A 17,746-nucleotide genomic window follows, 5' to 3' on the forward strand; every position below is an offset into this window, starting at 1 on the left:
TGTAAACGTGCGCGAAATAGAAAAGAAGCAGCTACATGTGTGTCAGGTTGGCTCGTCGCGTGCATAAACTGTCTGCAAATATGATGTGTGAGCGCTGCCGTCCTCGTTTCATGCATTCGCCAGACCGCCCGCCCCAAACGCCGCTAATTCCAACCAGCTTTCGCTCAAAAATGCGCTAGGCCGGAAAGCTAGCTCCACAAATTTTGAAGCGAAAAGCTTCCCTACGCTAGTCAACACCGCGCTTCGCGTGAGCCGGCGTATGTCGGAGCACGAGTGACGTCACGCACGGAGCAGGCTACTGCGGATGTGCGCCGCCGCTTCTCCTCCTCGCCACAGTTTGACCTTTTGCCCCAGCCGTGCGCAGTGCGCAATTGAAAGTATATAAGGTGCTCTTGTCCATAGAACAGGCGCACGCTGCCGCGCGCTATGCGTCATCGTTTGACGTTTGCCGCAAGCGCGTGTTTATCGCGGAGGCCGGCTATGTAACCGCTTGCCAGAGAATAGGCGTGCGCATTCAACATGGAAGGAGAAGAGAGGGATACTACCGAACAGAAGTGATCATAAAGCACAACCATAAGCTTAACCATAAGCATCACCGGAGCTTTTCGCTTCGAGATATCCAGGATTAACCTTAGCTAAGCCCCAGCCATTTTTTTTTTTTGTCCATTCCGCGGAAACTGGAAAAACGAAACCGAAAGAACAATTTATTTACTTCAGGATTGTGAAACGTTCAGGAAAAGAAACGGTTTTGGCGACAAAGCCAGTAGGCGCATTTCACTGTGAAAAATGGCTGTATACAATAATGGGCTGAATATATGGTGGACAATGGCAGTGTACACATATATGCTTACTAAGAGCTGGTGTGTTGCGAGCGACACTGTTAGCGCTGATTTGCTTAATATCGTGGATTTTGCGCCTCAAAATTTGCTTTGAAAAAGAAAGTGATCGGACCGTTTTATGCGGAGTGCACATAATGCAGTGCTTCAAGAACTTGAATGAAAAACTCAAGTTTTGTAATCTCTTGACGTACATTCCTTGGGTTTCGTTATAAGTACCTCATTGGCTGCAAATAATGACAAGCTTTAATAAAATAGGAAATAGCCACGAAATCCACAACTGTGCTTTAGATGAGGCACGCGAAAACGGTGCGGGGCATCGGCCTAGACGATTAAACGATTTGTCCAACTTCCTTTGTTAATCCACATGTCGTGCTTGATGAGTTTAATTAACACTACCAAGATCATAGTATTTAATAATTCTTTTTTTTTGGGGGGGGGGGGGGGGCGGAAGGAAATGGCGCAGTATCTGTCTCACATAGCTCGGTGGACACCACTTTTGGCTGAGATCAAAGAGCAGAATCGCCTAGTATTTAAGTAGTTCCATTTACGTGCTATAATTCAAATAATTGGCTTGAATCGAAATACATTTTACTTCAAAACGAAGCAAATGCAATGCGAAAGTAAACTGCGCATTTCAACGGATATCTAGAGATTACCTTTCCAACCAGGTGAGTTTCGTATCCAAGATCCTTGAGATACTCGGGCAGAATCCGCAAGCCCGACGACAGTCCCCAGGGTTCACCTATTAGGATTGGGACGCCCTGCATGCCTGAAGAAAATATAGAAATAGAATCCTTATTGAAAATACCTGCGATGAGAGGTAATTAAACATTCTGCATAGCTGGCTTCCAAGCTGCGTAGCATCCACATGATACACCGTCAACAAAAATACATCCAATGAGAATAGTGGTACAGGGTCCAAGCAACAGTCCATTAAGAGAATTCAGGACACTTCACAAACAAATCAACAGCACCATTAGAGCGTGTATGGGAGCTTTGGCACTCGCCGTGGTGGCTTAGTGGTTTGGCGTTGTACTGCTCAGACTGAGCTCGCAGGATTAATCCCGGTCGCAGAGGCCGCATTCTGTTAGAGACGAAATTCAAATATGTAATAAGGATGCGCGAAAGTGGTCTGAATTAACCCCGGACTTTCCACTAAAGACTGCCTCATATCCCATGTGCCGCATCGCGAAATTAAACGTCGCAATTTACAATTTAAAATGTCACATTGTGCGTTATTTAGCTTCTCAGATGAAATGCACAGAATATGCGCGCGAAATTCCAACCCATTCATGCGCACCTGTTGTACCGGGTGGTTCAGCGAACAATCTAAAAAGTTTTCAAGAATAGTTGGCTTATTGGTTTATCCCAGGGTTAACGTCCCAAAGCGACTCAGGCTATGAGGGACGCCGTAGTGAAGGGCTCCGGAAATTTCGACGACCTGGGGTTCTTTAACGTGCACTGACATCGCACAGTACACGGGCCCCTAGAATTTCGTCTCCATCGAAATTCAGCCCTTTTTGGGGTAAAAATATGGATATTGCGACATAATATTACCTGTGTTAGCGGACACCAGAAAACCGATGAATCGTCGTAAGTAGTAAGCTTTTAAATTTATTTTAATAATTCACTTTTTAACTAGTAGACTTACGCTCCTAGATGCACTTAGAAATTTGTAGCCGGTTGTTAGTAAAAGCTATATCAGTTTTTAAAATTTCGATAACGCCCTAACCCTCGCCGCTGTGGCTCGACAAATTTTGGCTTTTTCGACTAGTTACGTGCATTGGAAGCGCTGCTTTGCCTACATGCTTTCGAAAGCGCATGCAAGTTCGCACGATGCAGCCAAAGTTTGTCGAGCTGCAGCGGCGAGTGTAATCGCGGTGCTGAAAGTCTAAAAACTTATATGGCTTTTACTGGCTACCGGCTACAAATCTCCACTTGCAACTAGGCGCCTAACTCTAGTAGTTAAAAAGTTCATTATTAAAAATTAGTTAACCAGCTTACTACTTAAGACAGTTCTTCTGTTTTCTGGTGTATGTGGTAATACTGTGCCGTCGAAGCGATATTCTTACCCAAAAAAGCCTATTTTTGATAATTTTTGAAACTGTTCCTTGAAACACCCCGTATAGTTCCATTTGGTGTGCTTGGTAACGCTCAGTCAGTTCATATCTCTCTCAGCAGTGTGCAGAGGCTGACTGAGACAAACAATCCCCATGTTTTACTTCTTGCTCTGTATGTCTCAACCCCCCCCCCCCCCCCCCCTAACTGTTTCAGCTGCGAACCCACATGTTCTCATCCGATGTAGCAAACCTTCACTGAAGGTCACGAATGACGGGTATCGTGCTGATGCATGTGCGCGCGCAGATCACAATCCCAGCTTCATTTTTCTTTACTTTTAGGTGCGCGTCATTAATTTGTTTTCTGACCGTGGAAGTGCCCGGCAGACGCTGTGGTCTCGTGTGCGAACTATCTATTTGCAATTCACTCTTTGCGTTTAATCACGCGGTGCCGTCTACAAGAGAAAGAAGGGGAAAACAGGCCGAGCTGTGCGAACAAAACACCTTTCTAGCGGCCGCCTTGCGCACGGCGAAATAGCGTTATGAAATATAGCTTTGGGATATTAAACCCCACCACTATAAGCCTTGTCGTACAGCGCTGCCAAATAGCTGTGAGGACGTATACAAGAATAAATTGTCATGTTTTCACGGTACCGTAAGTAAATTCACGAGTCGAATTTTTCATAAAGGCAGTTTACTTCTTGTAGGAGTTCAGACTTATTTTTTGACGGCAGTACTTAATTAGACTTCAAAACCTGTTTATTGTACGAGCTGCATTTTTGTAAACTTCCTGCTAAGGCTAAGGGCATGATGATAAACACATGATACCTAGAACCGGCCAAATAATGTTTCAAAGTGTATCTTATTGCATGGTTTCATCATTAGCCAGCTATCTGCTTCCGTTGCTTCCCTCTGCATGACGAGAAGTTGCGAAAATTTGGACACAGAACTTAGTTTGTGAGTGTTAGCGCTCTCGGCTACTGAGCCGGAGTTTTGTTGTTGTGACTGAGAGAAGGATGAAAAGGCAATTGCACGGGCTTGCCTACTGGCTCGAGCCAAGCCACCACCGCTGCCACGTGCAGATAGAGGAGAGTTAAAAGATCAGAGGAAAGAGAAAAAGGAAAGAAAAGACGCGCGTCGCAGCAACTACTGCGTCCGCCGGAGCGGATCGACGCTGCTGAAAAAAGATAAGCGGCCGAAGCAGCGCTCGCCGAAGCGAGAACAAATACACGTGGCGGTCGCATTTCCATAGAGGCAAAACGCAAGAGGCGCCCGTGTGCTGTGCGATGTCAGTGCACGTTAAAGGTCCCCAGGTGGTCGAAATTATTGTTGCTTTTGTTGTTTGACAGGTGCTCAAAACGTAAAAAAAAATGTAATAAATTAAACAAAATTATAAAGGCAACAACAAAAACAACAAGCATGATATTAATAATAACAATGACTAAATAAATAAAAGGACTTCCGGAGCCCTCCACTACAGTACTTCTTTCTCTCTTTCTTCTTTAACTCTCACCTTCCTCTCTACGGCGCGGTTCGGGTGTTCACCGGGATCTTGGACAATTACTGCACCATTTCCGTTCCTCAAAAACTATTAAAAAAAACACCTGTAGACCAAAAGCTAGGGTTGCAAGTTCTCCCTAAGCCTTAAATTCGCACAGAACCACAGAAACAAATGAACGCATTATGAGCCACGTACTATAATATTAATGGTGGTGGTAGTGGTTTATTTAAAAAATAAGTAAATAAAAAAGTGAAGCAAAAGAGTGTTGCCGGCCGCGGCAATTGCTATCTAAATAATAAAAATTGGTTGTGTGAGGAAAGGAAAAGGCGCAGTATCTGTCTCACATAGCCGGGAGCACCTGCTGCGAGTCAGGAGCGCGCCTCTCTCTCAAACTGAAAGTGAACGTGCTTGTTTTTCATGACCGAGATAAAATTGTTGTTTGAGCAACGAAATCGGGCTGTATCAGTCTCCCATATTTCGAAGGACACCTGAACCACGCCGTAAAGGGAGGGAGGAAGGTAGGAGTGAAAGAAGAAAGAGAGAAAGAAGTGCCGTAACGCAGGTCTCCGGTATAATTTCGACCATCTGGGGACCTTTAACGTGAACTGACATCACACGGCACAGAGGCGACTTGCGTTCGGCCTCCATCGAAGCGCGGCCGCCGCGGTCGGGTTAGAACCAGGGTACTGAGGCTCGGTAGACGAGCGCCTTAACCACTGAGCCACGTACTATACGGCTCGAATTTTCGGAAGCGTACTTTCTTCCATAGTAACACCATCCAGCTTCTTGGGGAGACATGTTTCCCGGAGAGCCGTAACAGGTGGTCACAGCAGCTTGGACTGCGGTTGTTTTAGTAGACACTGATAGCGACAGCGGCTGCAAGCGCTAGGTCACGGATCCCTCACTTACAAGGTCAAGGAGTCTTCCAACTTCATCGCGGTGAAGAGCACGTGTGAATGACACCTCCGATAACTCGGAAACACAGGACACGAAAGGCAACACAGAGCCACATTCAACGGCTACACTTGCGTTGGTGAGTTGTGTCTTAGCTTTCATTCGTCCTGTGTTTTCAACTTATCGTAAAGAGAGCCCTGAAGTCTGCATCAACACCTTCGTTTCATAAGAGTCGCATGTTACAAGAAAATGAAGCCTACTCATCGAAACATGCCACAGGTTGAATGATAGAAAAAAAATTGCCCACGATTACGTCACTTCCCAGTGCGAAATTTGAGCTCATCACATCAGCTGCTTCACCTTTTCGATAGGAAGGATGGAAACAACTTTATTACACAAAAATTTCTTCCAAGGTGGTCCCCTACTGGCCCAGGAGTCCACGGGCATGTGCTTCACGTAAAGCCCGATCCACCAGCCATTTCTGGCCGGCGAGCTGAGCTGTCCGTAAAGCAAAACTTTTCGATAGATTGAGGCAAAGAATTCGAGCAAGACTTGTATGCACAATTACAGACAACATGTTATTTTTCGCACATATTCCTTCCTCAAGAAACACTCCACTAACAGTACTTGATTGTCAGGAAGGAAGCTCTGTGGTCGGAGAAATAGAAAAATATATGCTCAACTTCTTTTTACGAATGCCCTTTGCGCCATGTACACCTAGAACCAATATGAATTTCAACTCATCATTAGCAAGGTGTGAGTGATTACTGCCCAAGTACGAGGAACATACAGTTTTTTTTATTCGCTTTCCTACAGATACGTGACAATACTTTTGCACGTTAAATGACGCAGAATTAAATTTTGTTTCTGAAAGGCCATCAAGATTTTCGTGTCAGATCATTCGTGTCTCAACCTTTCTACTCGTTCCGTGAGTGTTTTCTTCCGCGCAGGGCTACTCTTACCAACGTTCTGAGGCGTTCAACATCCCATACTGTTATCTATGTTTCTCTTTCTATGGTTCACCTGTGCGTATCGGGTAGAGGCCGGTCATGATTGCGGATCTCGAAGGAGTGCAGGCGGGCTGGGCGTATAAGCTGTTCAGGATCACACCGTCCGCGGCCAGAGCGTCCAAATTGGGAGTAGGGATCTGAGAAGACCCGCGGAAGCTCACGTCGTCCCATCCCTGAAAAAGAACAACGCAAATTCACCGGACGCTCCCCTTGCGGCAATGCGAATTTCAACAACTGCTTCAGTTGCGGGCAAAGTTCGTATCAGTCGGAGTGTTCAGTGACTGTGGGCCAAGTTCAGAAACGCCTGTTGCGTTCATATGGTGCTACAATCTCATTAGCTCTATGCGCAAGTTCTAGTGAGCGCCATTTGCTGTCTTGTTGTAATAGTTGGGTGCAGTTAGCAACCATGTAGCGTGGTGTTGGCCACATGGGCTGTGAGAAGAGGGATTAATTAGGGCGCCCGGACGGTGCCGCGATTTCTCCGAACGTGCCATATGCAGCTCTTAACGTGAAATGAATCGTGACCGATAAGCATGAGAATAAAAAAAAATGTAGATGGTTCCGTTACTTCCTAATGCGAAATTTGAACTCATCACATCAGCTGTTTCACCTTTTCGATAGATTGAGGCAAAGAATCCGAGCAAGACATGTGTGTACAATTACGGACAACTTGTTATTTTTCACACATATTCCTTGCTCAAGAAACACTCCGCTAACAGTTCTTGATTGTCATGAAGGAAGTTTTGTGATCAGAGAAATAAATAAATATGTGCTCAACTTTTCTGCACCAATGCTTGGTTCTCGAAAAAGAGGCCTATGCAAGTATTTCACGAGGTTGTCGCAGCCGTGGGAGGCGTTACGAGCGAGAGGAACGGGTCGTTCTCCCACATGAGTGGTAAGGAATTCCTGTTTGTCTTAATATGTAGGTGCCGTCAAAAGTAAATGGAAGGCAATATTAACGAAAAAATTTAATCATTGCCCCCTGAATTCATGCATCCTTGAATACATATGTGCAGCCTAATTGTGATTGTGCGAAGTGCACTGCGCACAGACCTCTCCTTCACGCTTGGTAACATTGGTACCCCGCAAGAGGCAGTGTTATCTCCATTCCTCTTCAACCTCACCCTCATCCCCCTGGCCAAGGCTCTCAGCCGCATCCTGCACTTAGGACACACAATTTACGCGGATGATATAACGGTTTGGACCACATATGGCTCGGATGGCGGCATAGAATCCACTCTTCAGGAAGCCGCCACAACAATAGCTACTCACGCGGCAAACATTGGGCTTGAATGCTCCCCCATAAAGTCAGTACTCCTCCTAATCCGCCCGCGGCGCGTCCCTACCTCCCCCATCACGATTTACCTGCATGACACTCCCATACCGCAAACACCTACCCTCCACATTCTTGGCCTACATTTACAGGACACGGGGAAAAACAACGTTACCCTGAAAGCACTAAAACAGTCCTCTTACTCCGTCATCCATCTTCTTAGAAGGGTTTCACATTCATGAGCCGGTCTAGAAGAAGCAGACAATCTCAAGGTGCTGCATGCCTTTGTGCTTAGTCGCATTCTTTACGCCCCTCCTTACCTGAACCTCTACTGTGCGGATAAAGGTAAGATCAATGCTCTAATCCGCATGGCTACCAAAGCAGCGCTAAACCTACCAAAGAGCACTAGCACGGACAAGCTCTTAAAGTTAGGAATGCACAACACTATACAAGAACTTATAGATGTACATCGCTACACACAGTACCGTCGTCTGGATATAGGGCAGTACCTTCCCCCGAACTATAGAGAGGCGCCCTCCATGTTCGAACCCTTCCTACCAAAATGGACAGAGAAGCAGAAGACCACTATGGACGGCGTCAGGCGCGAGCGAATGCCCTGCACCGCCATTATTGATCCAAACACAGCGTTTTCTACGTAGACGTTGCGGGCCCACACCATTCCAGGGGAGGATCCCTTAGCAAAAACTAATACGTTTCGAATATACGGTGGGCTATTTAAATTGCATTTTAAACATATTTTGTATTCATGAATGCACTAAAAATATGTAGGAAATACGTTCCTGAAAATTCATGCTTGGTATTCGAAATATATTTTTAAAATGTGCCAAAAATACCTCACTTAAAGCATAGTTCGAGCACTTTTCAAATACGTGAAAAAATATGTATGAAGTTTTAGCATCTTGTCAGTGTATTAAAAGTGTATTTTCAGGAATATGAAATTAATTCATCGAAAGTATACTTTAATTCTAGAAAACGGGCAGCCCTTGTAAACGTATATGTATGTAGTTTTAGCATCTTGTCAATGTATTAGAAGTGAACTTTCGTAAATATGAAATTAATTCATCAGAAATATACTTCAATTCTAACAAACGGGCAGTACTTTTAAACGTCTTTGCACACTTCTAGCTGCCGTTGAACAGTCGAGTGCTCGAAATCGCGTTTCGGGAAATGGCATTTGCGTGTCGTCAATGTATTTGAAGTGTACTTCCATAAATACGCAATTAATTCGTCCAAAGAACACTGAAATTCTAGCAAATTGGCAGTCCGCATTAGCATGTTTGCAGCGCACTACAAGCTGTCGTTGAACAATCTAATGCTCAAAATCGAGTTTCGGGATCGCATTTTGGTGCTGGCCATCTATTTAAAGTGTACTTTCGTAAATACGCAATTAATCCGTCTGAAGTATGCTTAAATTCTAACAAATGGGCTGTCCGCGTAAACATATTTGCATTACACTTCAAACTGCCGTGCAACAATCTAGGGATCGAAATGACGATTCAGCGAGGAGTGAAAACTTTCCCTTTTGTGTCATCCTTTCGTTTGTGGTAACTTCTAGCAGGAAGGTGATCACCACTTATACTCCTGCTACACGGGCGCTTCGAATGCCTTCAAACCGAATGTCATCTAACGATGCTACACGTGTTCTGTCTAAGGGAGTGCTTGAAGATAATATTACGCCAATGAATATTAACCGCGTCAGCATGAAATTTCCCCGGGAGTGCGCCGATGAGGACGACTGCACTCATACTGTTGTTTACATCGCTTGTTTACATAACATAAAACGCAATCTGCGCGTTCGTTCTATTAAACAATCTGTTTTCTTTTTTACTGGTTGTACTCGTGCTTGTTTACACAGTGCGACAATGTGTGGGAAGCGATGATGCGATCGCACGCCTGAGAAAACCGGGTTGTTGGCATCGCGCAGGACTGGCGCTACTCGCTTCTTGTCCCGGCTTTCTCCGACGCGACCAGTACTTTTTTTAATCTACTTTATCCAGAAGTATGTCTGGCGACTGTTATCCACAAGCTAGCGACGGCGACGACTGCTGCTGGCCGTAAAGCACGGCTCGGCAGTCTGGGTCACACCGGCAATTCCCGTTCATCGTACGCGTGCCCTGCGATGTAAGCAATAGTTGATTTCAGGTCACTGTTGCCAAAACTACACCTGGTGACTATTTGCATTCGCTAAAGCTTGTGATTCGCTCTTCACAACCGCCGAAATCCCTGCGAACTCGCTGGGCCTAGTCGTCGCGGAAGGGAACAGAGCCGTCGTCGACTGAAATTGATTTGGCAAGCGCTTATCGCTGGTGAGTGTTCAGGTGTGCACACGTGAAATATAGCCGTTCGTTTCGCTCATTTAGAAGCACGAGCATATACACACCGCCGCCTCATCACCGTGCTCTCGCTCAGCCGCCGACAAGGCTGACCGTCCGCCGACCGGATTCGTCGGTGCCGTCGGCCTGAAAAACGTGTCCCTCTAGAATCATATTATAGTAAACTAGATATTTCACTATAATTACATGCTGTTGTTCAGCTTGATATATACTGTCGTTGTCGGACTAGTGTGACCGCCGTCGTCGTTTCGAAAGTGTCGTGCAGCACCGCGGCAGTCCGTCGAATCCGAATGTCATTCCGCTCAATGTCATTCGAACATTTCCGTGTGAGAACGTGATAGCATTATACCAGCAAAAGCGCCTTGGGTACTTCTGGGTCTGAATAAGCCAGCGGGAAGGACCCCGTCTGGCAGGGCAGACCGGCTCCCTTACACGACCATGTATCTGTTGGTTGACAGTTCGACTCCTGACCTGTGTCTGACGCAAGTTTCAACTAGCAATTCCGTTCTCAATTAACCCCAGATTGGAACGCGACCAGTAGGGTACTTCTGCGATAATTTGGCAGCCCACAGTATTTGCGCAAAGAAAGGCCTCACCGCGCAAAATAGTGCGTCGCTTTCGCTGGGTATATAAACTGCAAGCCAAGTATAGCGCTTGTCATAGAATTTGTGGTTTGCTGTGTCGCTGTCGTCTTGGTATGCTATGTGTACGTATCTGCCGTTCCCATTCAATCACGTCACCTTATAATATCAGACTCCTGTTAATTAATGATAAATACCCGTGTGCGATTTGTTCTCCAGTTGAAGAATTAGCCCGTGTCATTCCATGGAGCCGCCCAGTAGACTTTTTGCAAGCGCGAGTACACATATTTTTAATGTATTAAATGTATATTTTTAGTATATTTCTAATGTATATTTTTATTATATTTTTAATGCATTATAAATATGCTAAGCGGGCAAAAATGTACTTTTCACGTATTTTTAAGAACGTTCAAAAAAATTATTCCTAGTATACTTAGAAAGCATTCGTATTGCAGTTTAAGCATAGGGACAAAAAAATGCGAAATAAATATGAAATTAATACAATACGTTTGAAATGCATTTTTAGCACATCCTCTTTTTCGCTAAGGGATGGTACACGGCCGCAGTCTTTCACTAGGAAAGACAGGTGGACGGCCTCACTTTTAAGGCCCCCAGCGCAACCCAGCGGAGGAGGTAGCAGTCACCCTGGCTGCCTCCTACCCTCAATCTAAATTCATCTTATCCGACTCGCGAGGGGCCTGTCGGCATTATGAGCTGGGCTGGTTAGCGCCGACAGCACAAAAAAGCTGATCCTGCAGGTAGGCCTGACGGTCTTTCTTAGTATACCCTGCGGACGTAGTTCAGTATGATTGTTTATTACTTAGTTGTTTTGATGAATAAATCGCTTAAGCTTGCTCTTTGCGAGTAGCGCGCGGCTGCATCGAAAGGTCAGACGGTGGCGAGGAGTAGCGCGCGGCCGCGACGAAAGGTCAGGCGACGGAGCCGGCGGCGACGGCTGCTCCCATCTGCGCCGCGTGTGACGTCACTCGGTTTCGCACATGCGCAGAACTGGCAAATCTGTGCACCGGCTCACGCGAAGCTCTGCTCCGACCTTCTTAGTGAAGCTTTTCGCTCCAAAATTACCTTGAACGGAGCAAGCAAAGAATCTTGATCAACGGCCACTTTTCAGACATAGCTCACTTCTGATGTCCCGCAGGGATCTGTGTTAGTTCTGTGCTCTAGTTAATTTATCAACGGCATAGTGAAAAATCTTACTTGCAAGAAGCGGTTGCACGCGGTTGACTGTGTTTTTTGTATTATTAAATTAAAGCCCCATATGCGACAGATCTTCTCCAGAACACACTAGTGCGAAAACTGGGACATTGCTTTGAATGCTACAAAATGCTACTTTGTTTCTTTCATGCACGGGCGTACTCCTATTGTGTCAGATTATCTTTCAAACAACTAGACTTTCTCTCAAACCAATTACTATAAATATCTCCATAATTATTTTTCGGCTGACCTGACCTGAAGAAAAACAAATTACATACATTATTTCTGAAATGATATCAGGAATGATAAACTTCTAAAAAGGAATTTCTGGGATGCTCCTCAGAAAGTTAGGCAAACTTATATTTCACTAATATCAGACCAATTAGGGAGCATGCCTGTGAAGTTTGGGATCCCTCTTCAAAACTGCGCTCGCGAGTTGTTCCTAACGTGGATTGTTTTAAATTAATGTTCGTAGAAGCAATATGAAACAGGAGCTGAAATGGGAATCACTAGAGGAGCGCCTATTAAGGCGCAAGCTTTTAATGGTTTATACTTACGGCCATGACTCTGTCTGTCCGTTACAATTGAAGTGAATGTCATAACTATTCATTACTAGTCACAAGTCATGACTAACTAGTCATTAACCAGTCATCAACTAATTAGTCATGAGCAGCTAGTCAGTAGCAATTCATGAACTAATTAGTTATGACTAGTTGGTTATTAACCAATCATGACTAGTTGGTCATTAAAAATCATGACTAGTTGGTCATCAACTAATTAGTCATGGCTAACTCGTGAGTCATTAACCAGTCATGACTAGTTAGTCATGGATCACAAGAAGGATCGCATGGTGGGATGCAGAGAAATTACACAGCAAATAGAATTGTTTTCAAAGAGCTAGACTTCCTCCAGAGGATAGATCCTTAATGAGATACCAAGCCATCAGCTGGCGCCGGTTACAAACTTGCACATTTCCAAACCCGGCCCTCTGGAGACTTATGTACCCAGGACAATTTTCAGACAAATGCGCAAAGTGCGAACTTAGGGCCAACTTGGACCACATACTATGGGAATGTCCTCATGCCCCCCGGGAGGGACGAGATATATATATTTTTATTTGTATTCATGTAAATACTGCAGACCATGGTTAGGTCCAAGCAGGAAGGGCAGGTTCACAAAAAGAAAAATTATAGCAACAAAAATACAACAATACAGCAACAATAATGTAGTAATACAAGAATACAGCAGTGCAAGACAAAGGAGAAAAAAATACATAATACGCAATATCAAACATGGCTGAGGAACGCGTCTGATTTTTCAGGGTTGATGAGGTTCGGTTCCAGTCGGATATGGTGTGTGGAAAAGAGGAAAACTTGTACGAGTTTGTGCGCGCAAAATGTGGTTTTAAAAGAGCTTTGTGATAGTGTCGTGTATTCCGTGTTGATATTGGCGAAAGATAAGCAGAAGGGTCAACTCTGAGCTTATCGTTAAGAAGTAATGAAAGAAAATGTAAACGAAAATTTCGTCTTCTTATCTGTAGTTGTTCAATACCGTCGAAAGACCAATGGGAGGCCTTACTACTGAGCTCCGACCCGGAAACTAAACTACGCGTCGTCCGACTGGCGGAAGCCGCCATCGAGAGCCATGACTAGCTAGTCATGGGTCATGACTAGCTAATTTAAGTCGCCCCATAGCCGCCTCGTGTGCGCCTACGGCCGTTGTCTCGTTAGCAGCCAAAGTTGCGTGGAAAAGCTTTCGCCTCGCGGTCTTTTGATAGTCAAAGTACCAGGAGGAAACGAAGCCGCTCACGGGCATGCCCGAGCTCGTCTATACCGGGCGTCTCCCCCTGATGACCATGAAGGGTGCCGCGACCTACTAGGTTTGGCAGTGTATGCTGACAATCTCGCGCCATACAGAACAACCCGAAAGGAGTACCCAACACCACACAAATCCCTCAATAAGTTAGAAGAGAACACCCTTAGGAGACTACAAACCAACACATACCCGACGCCAGCTAAGTTACACCAGTGGTACCCTACACTATACTCTCCGCAGTGCCCACACTGTGGAGAGGTAGTTAACCTCTACCACATAGTGTGCATGCCAATTTAATCCCTTATTTGACCTCATTACAAACCTCTTAGAGGAGCAGTGGGAGGCTATTCTGCTCAGCGATGATCCTGACCGTCAGCACTGGCTGGTGGGGTGGGCCAGCGCAGCAGCAATAACCAGTGGACTACCGGACTAGGCGGCCCACCCACATGTTCCCAGAAGATTCAGCAAACAAAGATGTTTTCAATCAATCAATCAATCAATCAATCAATCAATCAATCAATCAATCAATCAATCAATCAATCAATCAATCAATCAATCAATCAATCAATCAATCAATCAATCAAATGCCACCTGAACGTTTGCTAAATAGATTGGAATTTCTCTACCCTCTTCTATTTCAATAAAACCGGTATGAACCCTCAAACTTATTTGCTGCCACTGCAATTCCAGTTCAGAAGGTGCGACCACGAATACGAAATACGCAAGACAAAGTGCCGTACTGATACTTTTCGGCACTGCTAAATTCCACGTGCCATCAATGAATGGAACAGGCTGCTCCGTCATGCTGTGAAATGCCAGTCCGAGGCTATGTTCCGAGTATTACTGTCGGGCTTGTCACATGTTCAGTGCTCAGTTGGTGTTTCGCGCTTTTCCTTCTATCATGCGCCAAGCGTTGAGCTTAGCGCATGACAGCCTTAGTCGCTTATGCGTCATTAAACTCAACTCAACTCAACCCTTCTTTCGTGTATATTTTTTCTGTGAAAACTTTTACAAATGTGAATGCGCACTTCAGGCTCCTTTTTGGCCCGCTATTCATTGTATCTTGTTGAAATGGTTAACCCATGCCATGTGTTCGACTTGTGCATGCAAATATCCCCCTGCAACTGTACCTTCACGGCGCTGCAGAAAATGTAAATGAATCGAGTAAAGTATTTTGGGAAGACTTAGGGGCGCAAAAAACAACACAGACGTAGTAAAGGTAATTGACGAGCTCGTTCTCTCACTACGTGCGTGTTCGTTTTTTGCACTCGCAAGTCTTTCCAAAATCTGCACCAACAAGCCAAGCTACAATAACTTCTCAATAAAAATATTACCTTGAAATTTTAACATCGTTATCCTGCCACGTGCCTGGTCATGATTTTCTGCCTATTTTCATGGATTACGGAAGTGCATATTCGTCTGCACAAGACGCCCCGTGTGGCTGCCTCCCAGGTAATGCGAGCGACACAAACAGGGCTCCAATCAGCTCGTAATGCCCGAGCATAATCCGAAAGCACAAGAGATCAACTTCTAGCCTTTTTGTACGGTTTCGCCTAATGACAACAGGTGTTTCCTTAGCCTTCGTTATATCTGTATCGCTCATTGTTTCAAAACATTACTTCATTTGTTGGCTGCAGTGGTTCAGCTTGAAACCAGTTGGGTGCACTGACTTACCGGCGGGAAGTAATATCAGCATCACTTAACTCATTTTTTGAAAAGCTTTTCGCAGTGGTCAGCCTGGCGTCTAACGTTAACAGAGTTGTCCAGTAAGAAACGGAAGTTCGTGCATTTCAAACCAGTGCACACAAATAGCACCGTCCTTGACATGCACCGTGCAAAATTACGATGGAGGAAACCGTAAACAAGATTCTATTACAAAAACTGCTCATTTACTGCTTGCCGGTTAGCGTATGGCTCGGCATAAACGCCGAACACTCACCATGTCATCTGCAAGGAGGAACACGATGTGCGGCTGGGCTTTAGAGCACAGACCCGCCGGCAGAGCCGAAAGCAGAAGCGCCAGACAAAGCATCCTGCCTTGTGAAGTTCTGGAGCTAAAATTGGCACCGCGCAACTGTGTAGGCCAGCCTTCACACCGCCACTATTATCGTCCTGCTGCTCTGCCCCTGGAATGAGCAGAGCGTGACAAGCCAAGCTTTCCTTTCCCAACATGTCGCTCTCGTTTCATTACAGCACGCCCTGACGTTTCCTAGCGCAGGATAACTAAAGCCTCAATGCTTCCGCCGCATGTGAGATGCTGGGATGGCTAAGTTCACAAATACGGAGTCGGATTGTCCTTCCTTCAACTTTCTAGCAAGTTATCCTTCGGGAAGAAATGATTACACTAGTAATTTTTATTTGATTACAAAAAATGGTAGGGTTTTAAAGTAGTTTAACCGATTGGGACATGCGAAAGCCCTTGCGCGCACCGCCTCAAAGGCAACCGCATCGTCTTATCGCATCGTCTTATCATCTTATCGTCAGCCGTTATCGGCAGCCGCGCAGGGGTGGTGGCGGTTGCGCGCCTTGACGCATTTGCGCACCTCCACCGCTGGCGCTCTGTCAAACGTCAAAGGTTGAGGTTTCACACGTAGTACCTCGGGTTTTTCGGCTTTCTTAGTAAAGTAGCCTTGAATTACCTGAGAACGGACTAGCTGACGCACTTAACATTTTCTTTTGTGCGACTACCACGATGGCTCACTCGACGGTTCAGAATATATGAGTAATACGAACAGTGACTCTGTATTTCTGCAACCTGCAACTGCTCAGGAAGTATTGTCTGTATTATAAAACCTACAAACATGTGCATGCCGCGCTATGGATCACCTCCAAGTACAACCTGTGAAACATGTAGACGATATCATTGCGCCAGATCTTGCCATCATACTATTTAATGCGGTTATAATACCAACAGTCTTTCCGACGAAAATGCAGGCCGCAAATGTGACAGTAATATATAAAAAATAAAAAAAAATGATTTGGGCAACTATAGAACGGTCTCCATACTGCCTGTGTTCTCAAAATTCCTTGAAAAATTCTTCGACATGCGCTTATCACAATTCATTGAAAAGTAGGTGCTGCTGATTTCACATCAATTTGGCTTCACAAAAACAAATCAAATGAACGGGCACTTCTTGAACACAAAGAATTTATTCCAGAACAGTTTGAAAAAAGTGTGCGGCACTTGGTGTATTTGTCGGTTTTTGAAAGCCTTTCGACGTGGTCGATGACGACATTTGGCTACAAAAATTAAACCCCTATAGCATTCGCGGAAAGGCTTCACAACCAATACTGTCATATTTATCCCGGAGAAAGCAGGTTGTTCGACTAAATAATGCCTGTCTAATAACTAATTCCCTTCTTCGGCGGTGGCATTTCGGTTTTGATGAAATGTAGAAACGACCGTTCTGTGACGCTGCGGTGCAAATTGAAGGACCAGAAATGTGCAAAATTCCTCCGGAGTTCTATACTACAAGTTGCGTAGCTCACATGTAGTTTTGGAAGGGAACAAACTCAATTTTTTTTTTCACTCTGAGGCATTTATAAAGTGCTCTATTGTGGCTACTGCTGAGCGCATTACGTTTTCAAGACTCTTCGACTATCGGCGCTCTCTGAATTATAGTCCAAAGGTCCGCAGGCATGTTTGCTGTGCGCACGCGCAGCTTGAGTTATGACACGAGTGTCATCAGCACATGCGTGTTGGACACACCCATGCTTCTCCCAAATGATGTGTAGTATGTACCACTTTTCCTTAATGCCTCTCTCAGCCTCTTCATCTTTCCGTTCATAGCACGTTTCGGCGACGTTCACAGTGCGGTGTTCTCTCAGTAGGACTGTTGCCTTTCTTTTTTTTTTTCGCGACCTATCGTAACTTAACCTAAGCAAACCAAACCAAGAGGGACTCTTGAAATCTCTCCCCTTCTGGAAGCCAGCGGCCGTGAGGCGCTTACGTCCTTAACAAGCACGTAAACGTCGACTCGACAACGATGTTGCTTGTTTGTTCGGTGTACAGCGTGTCTATTAACCATTTTTTTTACTATGTGTTGTTACTGCTGGAACTGCCGCGAATCTAGAAATTAAAAGTAGGCAAACTATATGTCGCTCCCATCAAAGCTTTGACAAAAAGACTCGTGCTATATACTCTTGCCGCAGTGTACCGCTTTAAAAAGACCAATTGGGCAGCTTGCCCGTGCGCAGTTGAGTCTCCTTG

The 17,746-nt window shown here is 45.2% G+C and overlaps 1 protein-coding gene across 1 annotated transcript in view; it reads right to left on the reverse strand.

Moving 5' to 3' along the window:
* LOC149341984 (arylsulfatase B-like) overlaps positions 1–15,568 on the reverse strand; it is a 29,937-nt gene extending 14,369 nt beyond the window's left edge. The window contains exons 1-3 of the mRNA XM_089542057.1: positions 15,476–15,568; positions 6,315–6,474; positions 1,496–1,608 (exon numbers count right to left, since the gene is read on the reverse strand). Coding sequence (XP_089398183.1) covers positions 1,496–1,608; positions 6,315–6,474; positions 15,476–15,568 — 366 coding nt within the window. The remainder of the gene's footprint in view (positions 1–1,495; positions 1,609–6,314; positions 6,475–15,475) is intronic.
* Between the last annotated feature and the right edge of the window lie 2,178 nt (positions 15,569–17,746).

Source organism: Amblyomma mixtum, chromosome 5, assembly GCF_055824585.1.
Source record: "Amblyomma mixtum isolate Tamu chromosome 5, ASM5582458v1, whole genome shotgun sequence".
Classification (NCBI taxonomy): domain Eukaryota; kingdom Metazoa; phylum Arthropoda; class Arachnida; order Ixodida; family Ixodidae; genus Amblyomma; species Amblyomma mixtum.